Source organism: Maniola jurtina, chromosome 3, assembly GCF_905333055.1.
Source record: "Maniola jurtina chromosome 3, ilManJurt1.1, whole genome shotgun sequence".
Classification (NCBI taxonomy): Eukaryota; Metazoa; Arthropoda; class Insecta; order Lepidoptera; family Nymphalidae; genus Maniola; species Maniola jurtina.
The window spans coordinates 8,638,074-8,657,739 of record NC_060031.1 but is presented as its reverse complement, the minus strand read 5'-3'; the positions used below and the strand labels follow the sequence as shown (position 1 = coordinate 8,657,739).

The following is a 19,666-nucleotide window of genomic DNA, read 5'->3' as shown; positions in this document are numbered from 1 at the left end:
AAACGTTTCCTGGGTTGCCAGTTTTTTAAGTTTATATATATGGAAACTGACAACACTGTAACAGTTTTAACCACAGACCAGTTTGTGTGGCACAACACAAAGCCACTAATCCATCGCTAATAAGTAATAGGTACTCCACATGATCACAGTTCACTACATTACATAGTTATCTCTTGATCACTATCTCCGGATTACTGGGTCTGTGATCACTATCGCCTATTATATAGAGGCTAGAGCTAAACTCCATCTCCATACTAGTATCTCCTACTTTTTTAGGATTCCGTACCAAAATGGTAAAGCTGCTGAACCCGCAGTGGTGGAGTTATGATTTACAATGGGCCGGTTTTGTATTTTTATGAAGGAAAATTATTATTAATAATAATAATAGGTAACTATGTTAGGTTACCTAGTTATCTACTATTTTTTGAATAGGTAAATTTCGCCTTTGACCGTTAGGCACTAACTTAGAATTTAGCAATACTCGGCAGACTCTTTTGCCGAGTATTGCTAAATATATCTTCTGGGTATCAAGAATGGAAATAAAATCAAACGAAGGGGATCGAAAGAAATGATAGAACCATAGCTAACATTTTAGTGACGTCGCTCCAGGCTTCGGATGAGCCGCCACTGACACAATGGCCTTAACAAAGGAAATGAAAAAAACCTCAATTTATAAGTTTAACTTTCTTTTTTTTAACAATAAAACAACATAATACCTCGTAGTAATAATTATGGGTATATACCTATAAGCTAAATCACAATAATTTATTAACTAACTAGGTAGGTACCATACTAATTTATGCCTACGTGGAATGGTCCCACAGATCAATAACTAGATAAGTGCATGTCAAAAATCACAATGTGGAGCTTTCCAGGGCCCGTTCCTTAAAAATTTACAAGGAAAGTCGGTCAATTTCGTTCGCTTGGATTTAGGTTATCCCGTGGGGACTCTTTAATTTTTTCATAACAAAAAGTAGCATCCTTTTGCTACTTGGAAGGGCATACACAGCGCCATCTATGAGACTTTTAAGGAACGCCTTGGAAAGTGGATATATAGGTATTTTAAAAGGGATTTTTAAAAACCTATATCCACGTGAACGAAGTCACGGGCATTAGGTTTATCGTAAAAATCGTTTTACCATAAACCAATTTCATGAAGAGCTTGACTAATTCATGAAATAGTAGCATTTCATGGAAAAGTGAACAAGCACTAACAGGGCCGTAGCTAGGAATATCAATTCGGGCGGGGTTTTATCAGGGCCTTAATCAAAACATTTCACGAAAAAAAAAGTTTTGCTCGATTTGAGGGCTAAGTAGAGGGATGATGACTGACTACTAGTCAATTCAGCGACTTTTTATGGAACATTTACATGCTCGCTTAGTAAGGCAAAGGGAGCTTTAGATGTGACGTAATAAACGTTTGACGCAGTTTTTTTTAGTTAAACTGATAATTTAAAAAGGTTAGCAAACTTAAAACTAATAGTGGAAGTGATTTTACAAATTTTGGAAGACCCTCTATTTATTAATTCGTAATAAATTATTTATTTTTGACATATATGCATCATCCTAACTTTACCTTTCAATTTGAAAGTAAGATAGACTACAACAATAAACAAGAGCGCGCGAGTGCATTATTCACCCTGTCTAAGTTCAAAGCATTCAGGTTAAGGCATTAATAAACCCCCTCCTGAAATACATAAATCCTGGACATGGCCATGAGCCATGTCAGTGCTTATTAATTATTTCATGAAATGCCACTATTTCATGAAATGGGCAGATCTACTATCTGGCCACGACATATACAATGAAGACACAGAATTTATACAATACCTAAACTGAATTGGCAGATATAAAAGTGGTACCCTTTTTCGCAGGAATCATTATGAAAGGGATAGCAATACCTTTTGATCTGTCATTTCAGTTTAGAGATTGTGTACAATACAATTAGGCCCAATAGTGTAATGGGTAGGGTTCAAACCCTTTCAATCATTGGGTTCGCTTCTTGACTTTTAAGCAATAATTCAGATTATGTTACAATACAGTACACTTATGACTTTATTTAAGAAGTTTTTAACTCAATACCTGTATCACAATTTTCACAAGTAATAAAATAAATTACATAAAAGGCACCAAACTAGACTTGCATTGATATCTTTATCAATCAATACAAGGTTTTGGAAATTATTTATTTCATACCTCAGCTATGTATTTTTTTATTGGCTTTTATCATATAACACATACCAAATCTCTCTAAATAAATTATATAATACTGTTGTTATTAATACCAAATATTAAATATTATTTATCTATACAGATCATTACCTAGAGCTTTATAAGCATAGCTAGATAAAAAGCGTTAAATGTGTTGTAAACCAAAATATTTAGTTATTACTTTAGAGAAAATGATTATTATCTTGCTTAGCTGAATGGAATGTTAGCACAAGCAGACAGTATTTTTGTTACAAATAAAAAAACAATTAAATTTTAATTTTTCCATATTGGAATAGCCATCCCAGGCCTTAAGACGCACATGGCACAACACCAAAAATAAAAATGCCAAGAAGTAATACAAGACTTACCCTTATAATTTGATCGGCCCTTAAAATTAAGGAAGTCCTAATATTTAAGAACACCTTGCTTAAACTACACATTTCGTAGTTTTCCAAAATTACAAAACATTTCAATTTTGGCAATTTTGGTGTCATGCCTGTTTGGTATATTGCACAATTACTCTTTCACTATTGCAATATTTTAATTTTGCATTGGGTTTTTAGCTTTCTGTATAAACAATCCCAGCTGTATTTTTTTGTTATAAAAATACCTTATTATGGTCAAACTTGATTAATGTGCTTTATTCTGGATATGCTCATGCTCTTCATATTTTAATATTCTAGTATCAAATCATACAACACTTATGTGATAGATTATAAAATAATAATAATTAATCAAATTATTCATATAGCCATGTTTCAAGCATTTAACCTGGCAGATTTGTCTTTTAATTTTAAAGGTATATTTTCCGCATCTAAGTGTTTCATATAAGCCAAAAAACAAGTCCATATGAGACTACAAATACTGATAAAGGGTACCCTGTTCTTTGGAGCTATGAAATAAAAATTGAACATAGCAACAGCAGGCCAAACAGAAGCTCCAACCTGAAATAATATTTAGCAATTTGAGGAAAGATGGCAATTTTTAATAGTATGTAGAAAAGGGGATGTATGTAATTTTAAGCTCCCAGAATACATATTGGGGATGTCTCTCAACAAGTTCAAAGTTATAATTAAATGTAATCTTACTGAAAATTCCTACTATAATGTAAAGGATTATTTAAATGATAAGAAAGCTTGGGAATGAGTGGCTTAAGAGCTTTGATAGTTCTAATAAGTTAAGTGATTTCGTGGAGTGGTTATAGTAAAAAAGAATACCCAGCTGGATAAATTGGAATAAGGTATTAACCCTAAACCTGCTAATATGATAAATGCGAAAGTGTGTCTGTCTATCCGTCTGCTACTTTTTCAAGGCTGATTTTAACGATATTTAGTACAGGAACACCTTGGCATCTTAGGAATGGGCATAGGAATTCTTTTATTATTTTTATTAAGTATTTAAAAAGTTCCCACAGGATCCTAAAAAACCTAACTCTATGTGGATAAAGTTGTGGGCATCATTTATTTGGTGCAGAGACAGCTTGCATCCTGTAGATGGAACTTGGATACTTTTTATCCCAGGAAATCTCAGAATTACAATGGAATTTTAAAAAATCTAAATCTACACAAATATGTTGCATTTTACCAAAGCGGGTACTACATAAGATACCTGTGAGAATGCATACAAATATTAGTACACCAACTTACTTTATATGTAGGCCAAAATTTTGTTTTTACTTCTGTAACAGCTTCATCAAACGATTTTCTTTCCAATAAACTCATGCCAAAATAAAAGCTGCACATTGCAAATGGGGTGTAAGTTATTGTTTCAACAAATGTCTGAAATTGAATAATAAACTGTATAAATATTTTATTAACTGAATTAAAATATATGTTATTTATTAAGTACCTATATCATTTTTAAATAATTTTTGATTTCCATGAAGTGTAGGTAAACCATATCATTAAAAAAATTATAAATAATTTATGTATCATTTTTTTTTTTTTTTGAAAATTTAAATGAAGATTTTATGTTACAAATATAACAGGAGATATATGTAATGAAATATATAACAATTCAAAAGTTTACCTTTATAAGTGCCACTTTAAATGTGGTACCAGGCCACACTACACTCGCAATAGTAAACCAGGTGTAAATTGTTGGAGCCACATAGCAGGAGCCATACAGACCATAACGAGCACATCTCCACCAATCATATCTGTTTTCTGATTCTGTCGGCAAGGATAATGAATTCATTTAGCACTCTAACATTTTAGTTATCAAATAGTAATTTATCGTTTTCGTCATCATAGCTAGAACCTTACCGAAACTTTTGCCCTCAAAAGTTTGCTGTATAAAGCTAGAAATGGGCCAAATGATACCATAAGAGCCCATACCCCGAAGTAGAGGATACTTCTTGAAAATCGTTACTGCAGCATTTTTACTCCAGACAGACATTTTCCACTTTGAAACTCGGTTTATTGCACTTTTTAACACTTATGTAATAACATCCCACAAACACATTCAACTATTCTGGGATAAACGCAGCGTTCCGCTTTATTTTATTTGAAAGAGTGCCAGCAGCCAGCAAGTTACACGTGTAATGTATTTTAAGGAATAATTATAAATAATTTGAACACTCAGATCAGGCATAATTTCTTGTATTCTTATTGGTCTTTTGTTACTTAGTACAACTAGGACTAGTCTAGACAATAATTAGTTTTGCATTAAACTAATATTAATATTCATTATTCTCTTTCAGACTATATAGTACATTCTAATTTCTACAATCGAATCACAGACCACGAATCCGAAATCGAATCACAAACGAATTTTTTAATGGTTTTGTCATTTTTGTCAAATCGTAAAAGCCACAGAGTACATAGAATAAATACATTTGAATATACGGGTACAAATATACATGGGTACACGCATGGACGTATTGTACTATAAATCTATGATCGAAGGGTACACGGACATTAGTCTTTGATTTTGCATTTGAGAGCATTTATGATTTTTGACATTCCAATTCCAAATCCCGATTTTTCATTATTTTATACATAATATATAGTTTCCCTAACTTGTAATTATAACTACAAACCTGACATTGGCTAATCTATGTAAAGCCAGAGGAGAAGAAAAAAAAAAAGATTTTTGACATTAATATGATACAATTTTTGGCAAGACTTCGTCTGTGTTGGTGTTAGCTGGCGGGCGTGCTCTGCCTTTTTGAGAGTGTTTTTTTTTATTAAAACTGACTGGAAAGCGCTCTAAGGGGGTGCCATGCGTGTGTCGGCGAGCGCCGGCACAGACGGGGTCCATACTTGTATAGTTTAACTAACTTGTTACAAATAACTACGAACTTGACATTGGTTAATCTTTGTAAAGCCAGACGAGAGAGAAAAAAAAAAATTTTTGGCAAGCAGTTGGCAACAATGCAGGGAATGTCAACTTGTCAATCTTCGATGTCAAAAATTTCAAATTCAATTCAATTCATTCAATTAAAAATTAAAATTGCTTTTGCTGCATTATTTAATAAATTTTTTATAATTATTCATAGGCCCGTGATAGTAAGCCAGGTCTAGAATATTTGTAAGGCCTGCCTACTTGTTACTGAATTAGAGCAACAGATCATAGATTAAAGTTACTAGGAGACATGAGATAAGTTGCAGGAGCTGTACCTACTTTTTAATTTTGAGCTGTGTTTTGAGCCTAATTCGGGGCTAATTATAATGCCCGTTTATTATAAATGGTAAACCTACTGGAGTAAGAGTCCATGAACTCCAGACTTACGTCATAGTAAATATTTAAAAGGCTGAAAATTTTTCTTCGCAAAGTTACACTTCAGGAGGCAAGAGCATTGTTTCGCAGTGGATATGACAGATAGCAGGTAGTAAAGGTACTTAAAATTGCTCTGCAATTTTTTTTATATGTTCCTATCCTACCTGTTGCCTATCTGCTACCTGTCAAATCAAAGTTGCTGCATCTCGGTTTGTAGTAGCCAAATCTTCTTGACTCCTGTAGTGTGAAAATGATGATGTAGGTCTGGTATGCTATGGCTCTTGGACTATACATTTAAAAAGTTCAGAGCTATAAAACGTTTTATGACTTACATACCAAAAATCTTAATATTATTTTTAGGACATCTGTAATGAAACAGAAACATAGGCATGACTATCCTAGTTTGGAGATCAACAACCATCCATTGAAAGTAGAAGTTCTTAATGTGGTATGTAAATGAATGACTTATTCTAGGTATAGGTTAAGGAGTTCAAAACATAGGAAGGCAGAGAAGAAGATTTGAAGGCCTAAGTGTCCATTTATCCAACATGTGTTTGCATTTTGCATTAATTTTGTATTGTGAGTGATTTTGTATTTGTGTAACTTCTTTTCCAACTGAGTTACTGTCGAGATTCCCTCCAAGGTGGACTCTTCAGTGGAATTTTTAGAAGGCATAATATTATGACGAACAGGTTGGGAGTTTAGATTTTTCTTGTATTATATTTCTGACATCATTGAGGAATGATAGTTTTCATTGCACCGTCTTTCGATTACTTACTGATGACTTATGTAACTGAAAATTATATGAAAATTTCCAAGAAGATTAGGTACACACCTAGTTACCATTTACCTACACTGAATACTATCATAAAAATATTGTAACACTTAGATTGCGCTTTTCTACACAACGAATTTTGCTCATGAGACTCACAAAAGTGGTAGTACTGTACCAGTAATGTATGAAAGATGGCTGCTGGTACCTACTTGACCAACCACCTGTTGGAGAGGAGGACTCTCCAAAGCTATTGCAACAATAATATTGAATGTTTTAATTAATTATTAATCTAAGAACTTAAATATTATAATATTTGATTCCAGAAACTCAGTGCTAATAAAAGTTTTATAGAGACTCTTCAGAAATGGAGTTCTCCATTTGAGGAATTGGATCCATTACTGAGATTTGAACAACTGAATGTGGATGATGTAAGTAAAGAAATACATACATTTTGGTCTTGATGGTCAAGTTACCATAACAACCACTATACTAAGCGGTCAATTCAAGTTAAGTCAATTCATAGGGTTTTGGGGTTTTGTATTTTAAACCCTATATGGTTATTACATCTATTCCATTCCAACACTCCAATTTCATGATTCTAGGTCAATGAAATGGACCTAGTATCATGAAATTAGAGTGCACAGTCCATCATCTACTTTAACTTTTTTGGATGAAAAATAAAAAAACCTCCTCCTTCTTTTGAAGTCGTTTAAAAACAATGATTAGTCCTTAGCCCTAACCAGTCTGGTTTTAAGGCTGGCCACAGCACCTTGACGGCCCTGGTTAAGGTCTGTGAGGATATCTATCAGATGTAATATGGACAACAGACTAGTCAAGTATCCTCAATTTTAGCAACAGTTGTAACACTAGATTTTAACCTGCTTAACATATACCTATATTTAAATCTATTTTTCCTGTGAAGCTGATACTTCGTCAGCTACCTGCTTGTTTGTCAGTAACTTGTCAAAATTGACATACACCTCTTCTTTTACATCCCAATCATTGCTAGCGTGCCGCAGGGCGGTGTACTGGCCCCTCTCCTTTTCGCTATTTATATTAATAGTGTTACTAATCTTTAAATCGATAATTACTGCGCTTTCCATAACATCTGTGACTATCAAGAAACTGAATTTTGGTCTACACAAAAAAACTCCTGGGGCGAATCTTAAAATTTGACTTAATTCACTAGATTTGTCTCTGCCCTAGGCAGTTGTCAGATGCAAAGATTAATAAAAAAAAAATTATATTATGTAATGCATATATTTTCATCATTGCAGGATACAGGACCAGATGAAAAGTGTGAGAACGCTATCAATTACCCTAAAGTTTGGAATGGAAAACGAACAGCAATTTTGAACAAATATACCACAGGAGAGAAATTAACCATTGTCAGTAGTTTTCTGCCAGGTGGTGAAAAAAGTATGTTCTTAAGTAGACAATAATTCTTTATGTTATGTTAATAATGTTACTAATAACGGCTTTTTTTTTTATTGGTTCTTTTAAGTTAGTTCCTTTTCAGCTCTTTTAAGACAGGTATCAAATCTAAATGAGAAAGTTAAACATAGGCTGGAGCAGCTTGATGATTTTGATGAATCGTCTGTAAGAAAGACAATGGGCTTAAGTCAGCAGGAATTCGTTACTAAAATTCATATGCTTGATGATGAAATTAAGAAGGTAGGTCTAATTTTACTTTACTTTTTATTTTAGTACTAGCTGATGCCTGGGACTTCGTCCGCATGGATTCAGGTTTTTACTATTTGCTCCAAAAATTTTTTTTGATATTGTATTGAGTGAGATATCAAATATCGAGTGAGATATCAAATGTAAGAGGAAAAAATTATAAGTTCATAAATATAAAATATAGAACAATGTTAAAATACACCGAGCGACAAAAAAACAACTTCACTATATCTATCTAGTACCTAGTCTGGTTTTAGTGCTGTTTAACTTTATCTTGTTTTCTATAATACAGGCCTGGGATTCAGAACAAAGAGTAAAAGCATTTAAAATTGCAATACAGTGCTCAAAGCTGCTATCTGACATAAATGTAATGCAGTTTTATCCCAGCAAATTTGTCCTGATTAGTGATGTACTAGGAACTTTTGGCGCTCTAGTGTTTGATCGTCTCAAAAGAAAGAGTTTTGGGTGAGTTCCTAAAGTTAATATATATTTCGATTTTTATGCACCGTAAATTCAATATTTCACCGGTAAAAGACTCAAACTGAACAGCCCTTTCAGTTTTTGTACTGCATATTTTTGTATACTCATATTAGACTAATCGTTAAGCCGCATCAATACCAATATTTCTATTGTTTGTTGCCAGTCTGGGCTGACGTCTTTATATAGAAAAAGGAGTTAGATTTCCAGTAAAAAAAAATTAACTCCATGCGGTGTAGAACATTAGAAGCATTTTTTAGTGGTGTAGACTGTAGTCTTGATATACTTAACTCTGAAAAATTAAAGGTGTGTGCCTCCCATACCCCACCTCCCCAGACCCCAGACCTCGCGACAAAAACCCGACGATTCCTTGACCACTGCTATTACTGCTTTTGCAAGTCATGTGTGAAAAACGTTTAAGTATCACTTGCAATAGATATTATAGATAGTGAAGTAAAACACTGTGAGGAAACTTGCATGTTTGAGAGTTCTCCATTATATCAAAGGTGTGTAAAGTCTGCCAATCCGCGATTGGCCAGCGATGGGGTGATGATGAAGAGACTTATAATTTTATTTCAGGAATGTGGATTTAAAACTTCATGATATAGATTCGAATAGTGTCCCAGAGTCAGCCAGAGAAACATGTCAAAACTGGATGTTCAAAATGGCTTCCATCAGAGAGCTCTTGCCACGGTTATACATGGAGATGTCTTTACTCAAGTGTTATGCATTTATTTCCAAAAGTGAAATAAAACCAGCGATTGAGAGGCTGACAAGGATGATAAGAGGGATTGGGAACCCACTGGTTGCGATTTATGTTAGGGTATATTTATGCAACATGGCCTCTAATCTATATGGAAAAGAGAGTGAATGCTATTTCAATGACAATTTAAAGGAATTCCTTGAAGAGTATCAACAAGTAGGTCTTGCCTATAAATTGTATATCCATACTTCCATACTTCCATATCTATACTAATATTATAAATGCGAAAGTGTGTCTGTCTGTCTGTCTGCTACCTTTTCACGGCCCAACAGTTTAACCGATTCTGACGAAATTTGGTACAGGGTCAGCTCATTTTCATGGATTTCATGGACAAGTTCGAAGAAGGGGTCGGCAACCTTTTAACAGGCAAGCGCCATTGGTATTTTTGACATTAGATTCGATTTTTAACTATACCTATTCATCTGTAAATAATATTCAATAGGCTAGTTTCCGCGGTGGCGGATGTTACATTGCAATTTTGTCACGATTTCAAAATAATTCAGAATTCTAAGACCAATCACAAAACAGTCGCAGGCCGCAAGGATGGGGGGGGCCTCATGCAGAATGCCGACCCCTTGTCTAAAGTACCTACATATTCATGAAATATACAATGAAAATCTTTTCCTGATTACCATTTCACCCTACGAGTTACCTTTAAGTATCTTTGGAATGCCCCTTTAGGATAAAGATCTGGCGTAATAGTAGCGTACCTATATCCGCAGATTTTTTGCCCGAATATGGCGAAAAAATTTGGAACACAGTTGTTAACAGCTGACCAATACCTGAGTCTCTATATTCCTGCTGTGGAGTGGCTTCTCTATGGAACATTGAATTATACTAAATGTAAACTCTCACTTTTGGAAGAAATGCTACAAAAATGTGAAACCACGGAAAATAGGTAAGTATTCTTCATTTCTAAACGAGCAACTCTTGTAAAACTATATACTATGTATCTACCTTCATTATATTCTGAGTGAGCAGGTTGTTATTATTACTTAGGTAAATATTTTGATGGTGAAAAGCTTATATTTAATATTATCATTCCTTGCAAAGCCCGTAAAAGTCTACAAAATCGGATTAATTATTTCAAAGATGAACTCGGCAGATTACCCGGATTAACATACAGACAGGCAAAATATAAAAAACGGTGTTAGTGCTTTAATTATGTCCAAATAAAAATATTAAATCATAATTATCAATACTGCAATTTCATTTAGTTTTACAAATAAGTATTATGTGTTTTTGTTTTCAGTGAATTGTTACTCTGTTGCTGTGTGTCTGCTTTTGATTCAACAAGTGTTATCAAAAAAGCTCCAGCTATTTTGGAAATTATACGCAATCAATGTGATCATATGGGTGAGTTATATTTACTCATCTTTAGTTTATATACACTATCCACGGAAAGAATTAAGTATAGCGCGCTCTCTTGCGCTTTTACGCAATCGCTTACAAATGACAGAAAGAAATCTCTGAGCGTTAACCATTTTGAGTCACCGACAAATCACAAACATTTTCAAAAAATAAGTTTTCATAAAATAATTCAACGTAGTTTCGTTTGTGATTGGTTGGTGACTAAAAATGGTTGAAGTCCCTTGTCTCTGTCATTTTTATGGGATTACGTAACAGAGAGACCACTATACAAAATTCTTGCCATGAAAGCTTGAGAGATTAAAGTAAGCTACTATAATATGTAATTTATGATATAATAAAAAATAATACGATAAGTAGGTATAAAAAACAGGCCGAATTGAGAACCACCTCCTTTTTTGGAAGTCGGTTAAAAATAAAGCGTTGCCGAAAATCGTTGAAACATTTATAATTCTAGTGTTACTGAGCCAAATACTGGCATCTGTCGGAGAGCATCTTTGCCATGCAGAGAATTATTGCCAGCTGTCTTCAGAAGCGCTAAGCCAAACTTGGTGGAAAATTGCAACCAATATGAAATCAACAGCCGATTTCCTTCAAGTGTTAGAGCCCTGGTTACAGTTTGCATGCACACAGTTATCGGTAAGTTTATTTTGTCAACTGAGAAAGTTTCGCACTGAATTTATGTGCCACCGTTTTGGATGAAATTTTAAATTTGTAAAATTTCGTATTGTGCTTAAAGTGCTCTCACGTCACCGCTATTAAAACTAAAAAATACTTTTAAATACGCCACATTTATTAGCCTACAAAGCTGTGCAGGAATATTCATATTAACACTAGTGCGGCAATATAATGGCCGCACATGAAACAGCTGTTTTTGAATCGCCATATTTATCGAGGTGTTTTATAGTCCCAATATGTATTTAATAAGAGTTGTTCTTACTGATGACATGACAAATTGAAAGAATGGAATCCCGCACATACGTCCGGAATTGTTAGTTATTTTTAATCTATATGCCAAGGTGATCTGCTGAAACATAGCAGATGTAGGTCTGGATTTAACTAATCCAGTTTTTCAAACCGTAATTTCTGGCATAATCGGAGTAGTGCAAAAGCGCCTTAAATTAATTTGGTTTACAGACACAGCATATCAACATGATACTGCGTGGTACAATACGCTACATGATCAAATGTGGCAAGCCGGCCGATGACTACAGTTCGCAGATACAAACACTCACAAAGAGAATGTTGAAGTCCATACCTGATGTTGAAGAACTCTTCCTCATGGTGAGAAATAAATAAAACTAACTAGTTCGAATTAAAACATGCCATATGCTAATCAGGAGATTTTTTTACAAATTTAACTTACACTACGACAAAAGCTAGTTTGATAACTATCAATATTTTCTTTTATGATGTTTTATTTCATTTCTCTGCTGTCTCTACTGCTTTAAAGGTATAAACCGTAAAATAAAACGCACTAGTGTTGTAATAGTACCTAAAGTACGAGTAAAATACATCAGTGCGTTTGTATGCATAATTGCATAAACTACATTAAAGTTCCGATAATATGATGATATTAATTATAATATATAATCAATCAATAGAATCATTTCATTCATAAAAATTAGAACAACAGCAACTGTATTCAACTCAACTGGATAAACGATGGAACGGGATGAAGAACTGACAGACAGATGAACATATATAAATTTTTAAATATATATAATATTTTGTTTTATACTTGCAGGATGCTTTCATGCCACTGGTGGAATTGGTGCAGACATCTAATGCTCGTACCATGATGGCAAAGATAGTGCTTACTATATTTTTCGAAAGATACAACTCAGTTGAAATAGAGGACCACATTATAATTTCAAGTCTGATGAGGCTATGTTGTATACTACATGATTCCATTAAGTGAGTAATTACAGTAAGTAAGAAAACCGGCCGAAAAAAAAAGCTGTTCAGACTCGCGCACCGAGTATTCCGTACTCGAGTATTTTTTTCCGACATTTTGCCATTAAAACTGTTACTTATTATTTATTTTTAAGAATCTCCCTATTTCACACTCTGTAATCTAAACTCTGAACCCCGCACTCTGCGCATTGCATTCAATATTGGTGCTTATGTTTATAGTGATATCCACTCATTATTTATCTATAGATGTATCTATAGATAAATAATGAGTTGATGTCATTATAAGTAGGTAAGATAGAGAATTGTGTTCAATACAGCGTTTGTTCATAAATATTATGCATCGATGTAATAATAGTTTCGGAAGTGGCCCCAATGATAACTATTTTGCCCATTGTTCTTTGACAACGGTTTTTACGAGCAACTTTTTATTTCAGCGCGGTGACCGTGGAAGACGAGAGTAAAGTGTGTGCAGAACTGATCAATAAGTTTATACATGCTGTGTCCTACCATGATGATTTGGAGCAACAGCTGAACTTTTATGTCGAGTGTCGATCTGCCTTCATCAAACTAGATTCCGTACTTATAGCGCTGGTTCATGTGAGTACGGAGGTTTATTTTTTTACTGAGTAGCAGTACAGTTTCTTGGTATTTTTCACATTTTTCAATCCTTAACAAAAATGAAAATAGAATTCATTTAAGTTGAATTTCCATGTATTGCAGTAATGCTAATCGAAGTACTGTGGCTTTTATTTGTAGGTATCTTAAAGAAATTATTAGACACTCGGTTTTGACCCGGGATCTCTATATACAAAACTCATCAATGTAATGTAAACGCCATTTCAACTCGACTTTTTTATGAAAATAAATGAATAGTCTCTGTAAACTGAAACTGTAGTAGAATAAAACAAGAGGATTCTGACAGTCTACTACGACCCCGAATACTTGCCGATAGAGGTCGACAGACACCTTTAAAAATTTAATTATAATAAATTCGTGCTTAGGACGTATTCCTAGTCAATTCTGTTATGATTTGTCGTCATCAGAATGTATGTACTCGGATTACTGGCATACGAGTTTTTTCGTCTGATGTGAACTTTTTCAACGCGGCACTAGCGACCTAGGAAATTATTTCTTCTGCGAATTTGGCTAGACTGCATATTCGGTTGGGAGAGCATTCGAAACAGAAAGAACATTATTTGCCTTGCACGCAGGCCGTGAACGCACTAGCGGCGCGTGCCGACATGTCGCGCGGGCGCTGGCTGCAGCGCGCGTGCGCCGCGTACTGCTTCGTGACGGTGCCGTCGCTGCAGTGCCCGCTCACCAAGGCCCAGCTGTACCTGCTGGGCGGGCAGGTGGCGCTGCTCAACTGCTGCATCGGGCAGGGTGAGTGCTGCACCTACATACACAGTGGTGTACATATAAATAGTTAAGAACGACTACCTACTTCATGGCAAATGTAGAAAACATCTTGTTATAACTTTGTCATAAAATGAAATCATTCCTAAGTTTTGCCCAGTCATAAATATAGCTATGTATGTACTCGTGATATTTAATTTAGCAAAACAAACAATCAAAAATTCTGAATATTTTACTTGAAGTTCAAAATATACACTTCTATGGAATATGCTGGCTGCTTTGCAAATAATTAAGAACACATTTTCGTTCTGTCCTAAATATTTGTCTGGACAAAACTTTTGATGTTATCATTTTCCACTTAATAAAACGTCATTAATTTTTAACTTCCAGTCGTTTGAATCAATTTATTTGCTTCCTATTTTACAAAAAAAATTGGTTTACAGAAATAAACAAGGAAAAATATAGTGTTGTTGGTAAATTACAGCAAATTTGGCATACAACAATGTTGATGTGCACCTAAAATGCTCGTAAACTAGCGCGTATAATGCCGTTAACCATTTAAAAAATTCAGTATCATTAATAATTTTTTTAAGGTCGAAAATTCGCATTTTAGCTAAAAAACATCCCATGCTTTCACGTGAATAAAACGTGTTCAATCGTAGACCAAAGTGAATTTGAATAGAAGCTTTGACGTTCAACCTAAAAAAAAATTAAGCGAAATTCGTAGACGTTTACTGTAAGCTAGTTTTATATTCGAAAAAATCATGGTGTGAAGGAGTTACAAACTTGAAAACTTTCACATTTATAAAAGTACATAGTATGGATAAAAATCAATATTTCCTTGCCAATTTAAGGAGTAGGTATTCATGAATTAATGAAATAATTGCTTTTTATTTACCTTACAGCTGAAGCGAATTTAAAAACTTTAGTGGGTCTAATACCTGAAATTCCACAGTTTATTCAAGAGGATGGTCAAAATAAATCTACTCACGATAAAGTAGTCGGCCTACTCAGTAATTTCCTGTCAACTCTTTTAATTTTACCGGTAAGTACCTATATATTTCTCTTCTTTTATGCCCCTGCTTTGTGACTTTTGTTTAGTTTTGTGTGTTTCTATAATCACGTCTATGCCTTTATTAGTTAGGTATTTTTCCTGTGAGGTCTTTTTCTTGTGTGACTAGCTATATGCTTTTACTCGGTATTTCATAATGACTTACCTACCTAATGTAAATAAAAAATTGAGTCAACATTACCTACTTGCTTTTCCTATTTTCGGGGTTCCGTACTCTAAAAGCAAAAACTGAACCCTTTTGAGATCAAATGTCGTCGCCGTCCTATTTGTTATGGTATGATACGGCTGCACTATCGGGATCGGTAAATGATTCGGGATATCGCGAGTTATTTGGCCGGTGGAAACTGTATCGTACCGCATATTCACGGTTGGCGCGACCATAGGTTTTTTAAAAAGCTCGCGGGAATCATTTGTTTTTTCGGAATATCTAAAATACAACAAGGTGGACTAATCGCTGCCACAGCATGTCGCGTCTGCCGGCAGGTTGATTTGCTAAATTTTAAAAATTAACCAAACACAAAACAATCGCCGTATCCCGAATAGTGTGTCAAATTGATTTGCCGAATGTAAATTATCGTAAAAGACCAAAGTAGAATCACTTACATTATCCCAATAGTGGAGCCGTACCACCATTTAGTTTTTGCACCAAACCTTTATTCAATGCATACCTAATTTACCTACCTACTTGATTTTTTTGTCTCATAAAATTTCAACATTAATCGGAAATGATTTTTTCTATAAGCGAGTCGTGGTGAATAATACAATGAATACTGAATATTGTAAACCAAGAATTCGTGGCGTAGTAAACGTAATCGATAACAAATAACCATCTATTTATTCTATTGTGTCTCTAAATTAGGCTGCATTATTATTGTGTTGCTGTATCAATCAATTAAATGCAATCTGGCTGGCAGGCGTTCGAAGTAGCTTTTCAACATTTCATTATTATTATTAACTAGATTTTGCCCTAAGCGTCGTCGCCGTCTCAAGTTTTAGTCAAGCTGTTTCTTCGACCTATTTTGATCATAGTTTCGTATATTAGTGTGGTTCGTTTATTAATTAGTATTTGTCTGGGGCCATTACAACATTAATAATGGCCCCAATTCATAATCTAGATTCTAGTATTTCAAATTCTAGGGACGCATTCAATTAATAAATATATTATCGCAATCGATTTGTAAAATGCGTTTCATAATGGTTAGTCATTTAAAAAAATGGATCCGTTTTGTATTATAGCGGATTAATGTTAAGTCGGATTGTTAGATCATCGTCATGGATGGTGTTGAACAATTTTTTAAATCACAATGGTCAAAAGCACAGTGTGATTGAATTTAAGCCTTAATAGCTCGTTCACACAGGCTGCGTAAGCGTTGCGTAAGCGTAGACGTAGCGCGTACCATTGCGTTTTAATTTATGAAACTGTATGAAACACGGCAGAGCGCTTGCGTAAAGCGTGGACGTATGCGTTACCCGGTGTGTTAGGGGTTTACGCGCGTCACAACGCACGTGTCACGTGTACGGAATTGGTGTGAATAAGGGGGTGGCCTTAAGGGGTTAAGTTCTTAGCGCACTTCTAAATGCCCCTATAATTGTGATTGTGTCACATATAATTAACTCTCAGATTTGCTTTGTTTAGGACAATATGGACAGCAACAGCAAGGCTTACATACTGAGTGGTTTCATAAAGACTATGGAAAGAATACATTGGAGGAAGACTGATCCGTTATATTATACTTTACTACTTAGGACCTTGGACCTTCTTTGTCAAATGACACAGGAAACATATGCTTATCACATAGATGGAGGTAGGTACCATTTTTTTATCGGGCTAAAGCAGACCTTAGAACATTGTACGTTTATTGGTCGTACTGTAGTGGCTACTGCAGAATGTAGCCTCTCTTGTTCATGGTATGACTATATTATATGTGAATCCATGTTTCATTTTTAAAGCATGCAATTTCTTTCGTTTTATTACAATTGATTTATTGAATAATTTTTATTGCAATTTCAATTATTCCAACAATAGATTTTAAATTTCTTTCAAGCGCGTCGTAAGACGTATAAATTGCCAAAAAATAGGGCATCCCAATATTTTTGTCTTAGGTACATGTTGTCAAATGTTCTACTCTTATAATAATTTTTAATAATAATGTTTTAGCAAGGATATATAATTTTAAATACATATCAAAAATTGTGGAACCAGCAAGAGTCGTATCTGCCTCTCCCCTGGGTATCGCTCCTGGTATTTTTCATCTGTTTTTAAAATTATTTAATCTACCCCTTTTTATTTCAATCTAGTTCTATCGAACGACGAATTGTATGGTTCTGAAGAGGAGTTCGTAGAAGCTATAGAAAACCACGCCACAAATATATGCCAGGAGTTGTTGGTAGTTTTAAAAAACCTTGGCGACGCCAAAGAAACAAAAAAGCAATACAATTTAGCATTGGAACTGTTTTGGCGTATTGTGAGACGAGGTAAACTTCAAGAGGGCTCTATGACAAATCTCGCAGCGAATCTGTGGGCACTAGCACAAAAAATACAGGACTCCAATAATAGGTTTGCCGTGAGTATGTCAATATGAATATATAGATATAATATATAGGTTGGAAAGGACAACGGGTCCGCAGGCCAAGTATTTTCTCAATTTAAGAGAAATCCAAAAACTTGGGCATTACGACCAACATCATGTCTTTTGTAAAGAGTTATCACAACTGCAGTTGAACTTAGAATTCATTATTTAATTTAACTAAAACTATCCAGACCTTTCCATATCGACTCTTAACTGGCAACCAGTACTATCTCAATTTAGCAGCTTTACATGATGAAGGAAGAAAAAAGAAGAAAGAAATCTCAGCACCATAGACGATCATAGACGCTCTACTCTTTAGGAAGTTTTATTTATCGGCTTCGTTAAAATGGTTTCGTTTGTTGCAGAAGGCACTATTATCCGTCTTGGAAAAGGACCAAAATGTGGAGTGTCGGCGATTATTCGATAAAATTAACTTGAGTTAAGCAATTACCTAGGTACTAAAGATATGATTTAGGTATTTATTCATTCCATTTATCTAAGACATGAAATATTATACATGTATAAAAATATCAATATTACGAACTTTTGTATTTTAAATACTCACAGTTTATTGTTTGAAAACAAATAAACGCATTCGAATAATCATTTTAAGTTCCACTGTTTATTTTTACTAATCACAATTCGCATTTTACCTAGTTTTGCCTTTCTGCCTTTGCACACTAAATACAACAATGTTTATGCAATGGATATAAGTACAACAGGCGGCCTTAAAGCCTTAAGTAAACAGCCTAAAAGAATTAGGTACGTCCTTTAGGATGTTTACTTTTTAGTATGAAACAAACGAGAGACATTTAAGTAAACCTTGTTCATTATAGGCCAGCGGCAATTTCCGAGTTAACACTTTGCTAGAAAAAAGCATCTTCTGAGTTTCTTGCTGATTCTTCTGCAGTAGGAAAGGGCATTCCGAACCAGTGCCGTAGTAGATTTTTTGACGATTCAAAAGCACTTGTATTGTAACATTTTATTTGAATAAAAAATCTTTCTATTTCTATTAGTTCCATGTCGATTTAAAACTTTATAGTATTTTCGCAAAAGGTTTATTGCATTGCAAACAAAAAATTAAAATAATCCGTGACCGCGGTTGGTTAAGTTTAATGTAACAAACACTTAATAGAATTAATTAGTGAAATCATCTTATAACAGGTAGGTAGGCTAACTCCATTTTGTTTTTAATAAGTGTAGATTTTAAATTTTCTAACCCTGAAGCGCCCACGAATTAATTATGTTATAAAATTAGGTACCTACCTACCTCCTGAAATAATATGTAAGTTAGGATTACTAGAAGTTTTAGGAACTATACTGGGTACATCTACGAGTATTGTGATAAGTGATGGCATACTTACATGTATTTTAACATGTTATGGTAAGTAATTAATGATATATATTTTCTTATGTAGGCTCTACAATTTCTAAGCGCAGAGTACTGAGTAGTAATACAACAATTAACTTACATTTTGTGGAAATACGCTATTTCTATTCATTCCGGAGTAGCGGCGAGACAGCCCAGCAGTTTCTGCATCAATTAGGAAGCTAGACCGTTATCTATCTATTGTTATCGTCACTATTTTCAGTTTCCACCCAATACTGATTGTTGCTATCTTCCACTAAGTATGTTATTGGTAGGTACTTACGGAGCTGTTAACAATTTTGTAAGTTTGTAATGATTTCATGAAAGCTCATCTAATCTTATATGCTGTATAGCGATAATAGGCGTCTCACTATTTCAGTGTTCTATA

The 19,666-nt window shown here is 34.3% G+C and overlaps 2 protein-coding genes across 3 annotated transcripts; one reads left to right on the top strand and one right to left on the bottom strand.

The window, feature by feature from the left end:
- Positions 1–669: 669 nt before the first annotated feature.
- On the bottom strand, positions 670–4,935 carry LOC123879719 (mpv17-like protein 2). The gene is made up of 4 exons (XM_045927623.1): positions 4,476–4,935; positions 4,240–4,382; positions 3,858–3,989; positions 670–3,155 (listed from the first exon to the last, which is right to left on the bottom strand). The coding sequence occupies exons 1-4, from the start codon at positions 4,606–4,608 to the stop codon at positions 2,970–2,972; spliced, it is 594 nt and encodes a 197-aa protein (XP_045783579.1). The 5' UTR covers positions 4,609–4,935; the 3' UTR covers positions 670–2,969.
- Positions 4,936–5,626: 691 nt separating this feature from the next.
- LOC123879661 (VPS35 endosomal protein-sorting factor-like) lies at positions 5,627–18,521 on the top strand. 2 transcript variants are annotated; one of them, XM_045927514.1, is made up of 18 exons: positions 5,627–5,902; positions 6,292–6,379; positions 7,030–7,134; positions 7,984–8,125; positions 8,226–8,380; positions 8,679–8,851; positions 9,443–9,782; positions 10,349–10,524; positions 10,879–10,982; positions 11,452–11,633; positions 12,132–12,278; positions 12,742–12,911; positions 13,346–13,508; positions 14,123–14,294; positions 15,173–15,312; positions 16,976–17,144; positions 17,638–17,903; positions 18,275–18,521. In XM_045927514.1, the coding sequence occupies exons 1-18, from the start codon at positions 5,883–5,885 to the stop codon at positions 18,350–18,352; spliced, it is 2,790 nt and encodes a 929-aa protein (XP_045783470.1). In that variant the 5' UTR covers positions 5,627–5,882; the 3' UTR covers positions 18,353–18,521. The 2 variants fall into 2 exon arrangements, with proteins under 2 accessions (XP_045783470.1, XP_045783459.1); XM_045927503.1 differs by having other exon boundaries at positions 8,211–8,380.
- Positions 18,522–19,666: the final 1,145 nt, after the last annotated feature.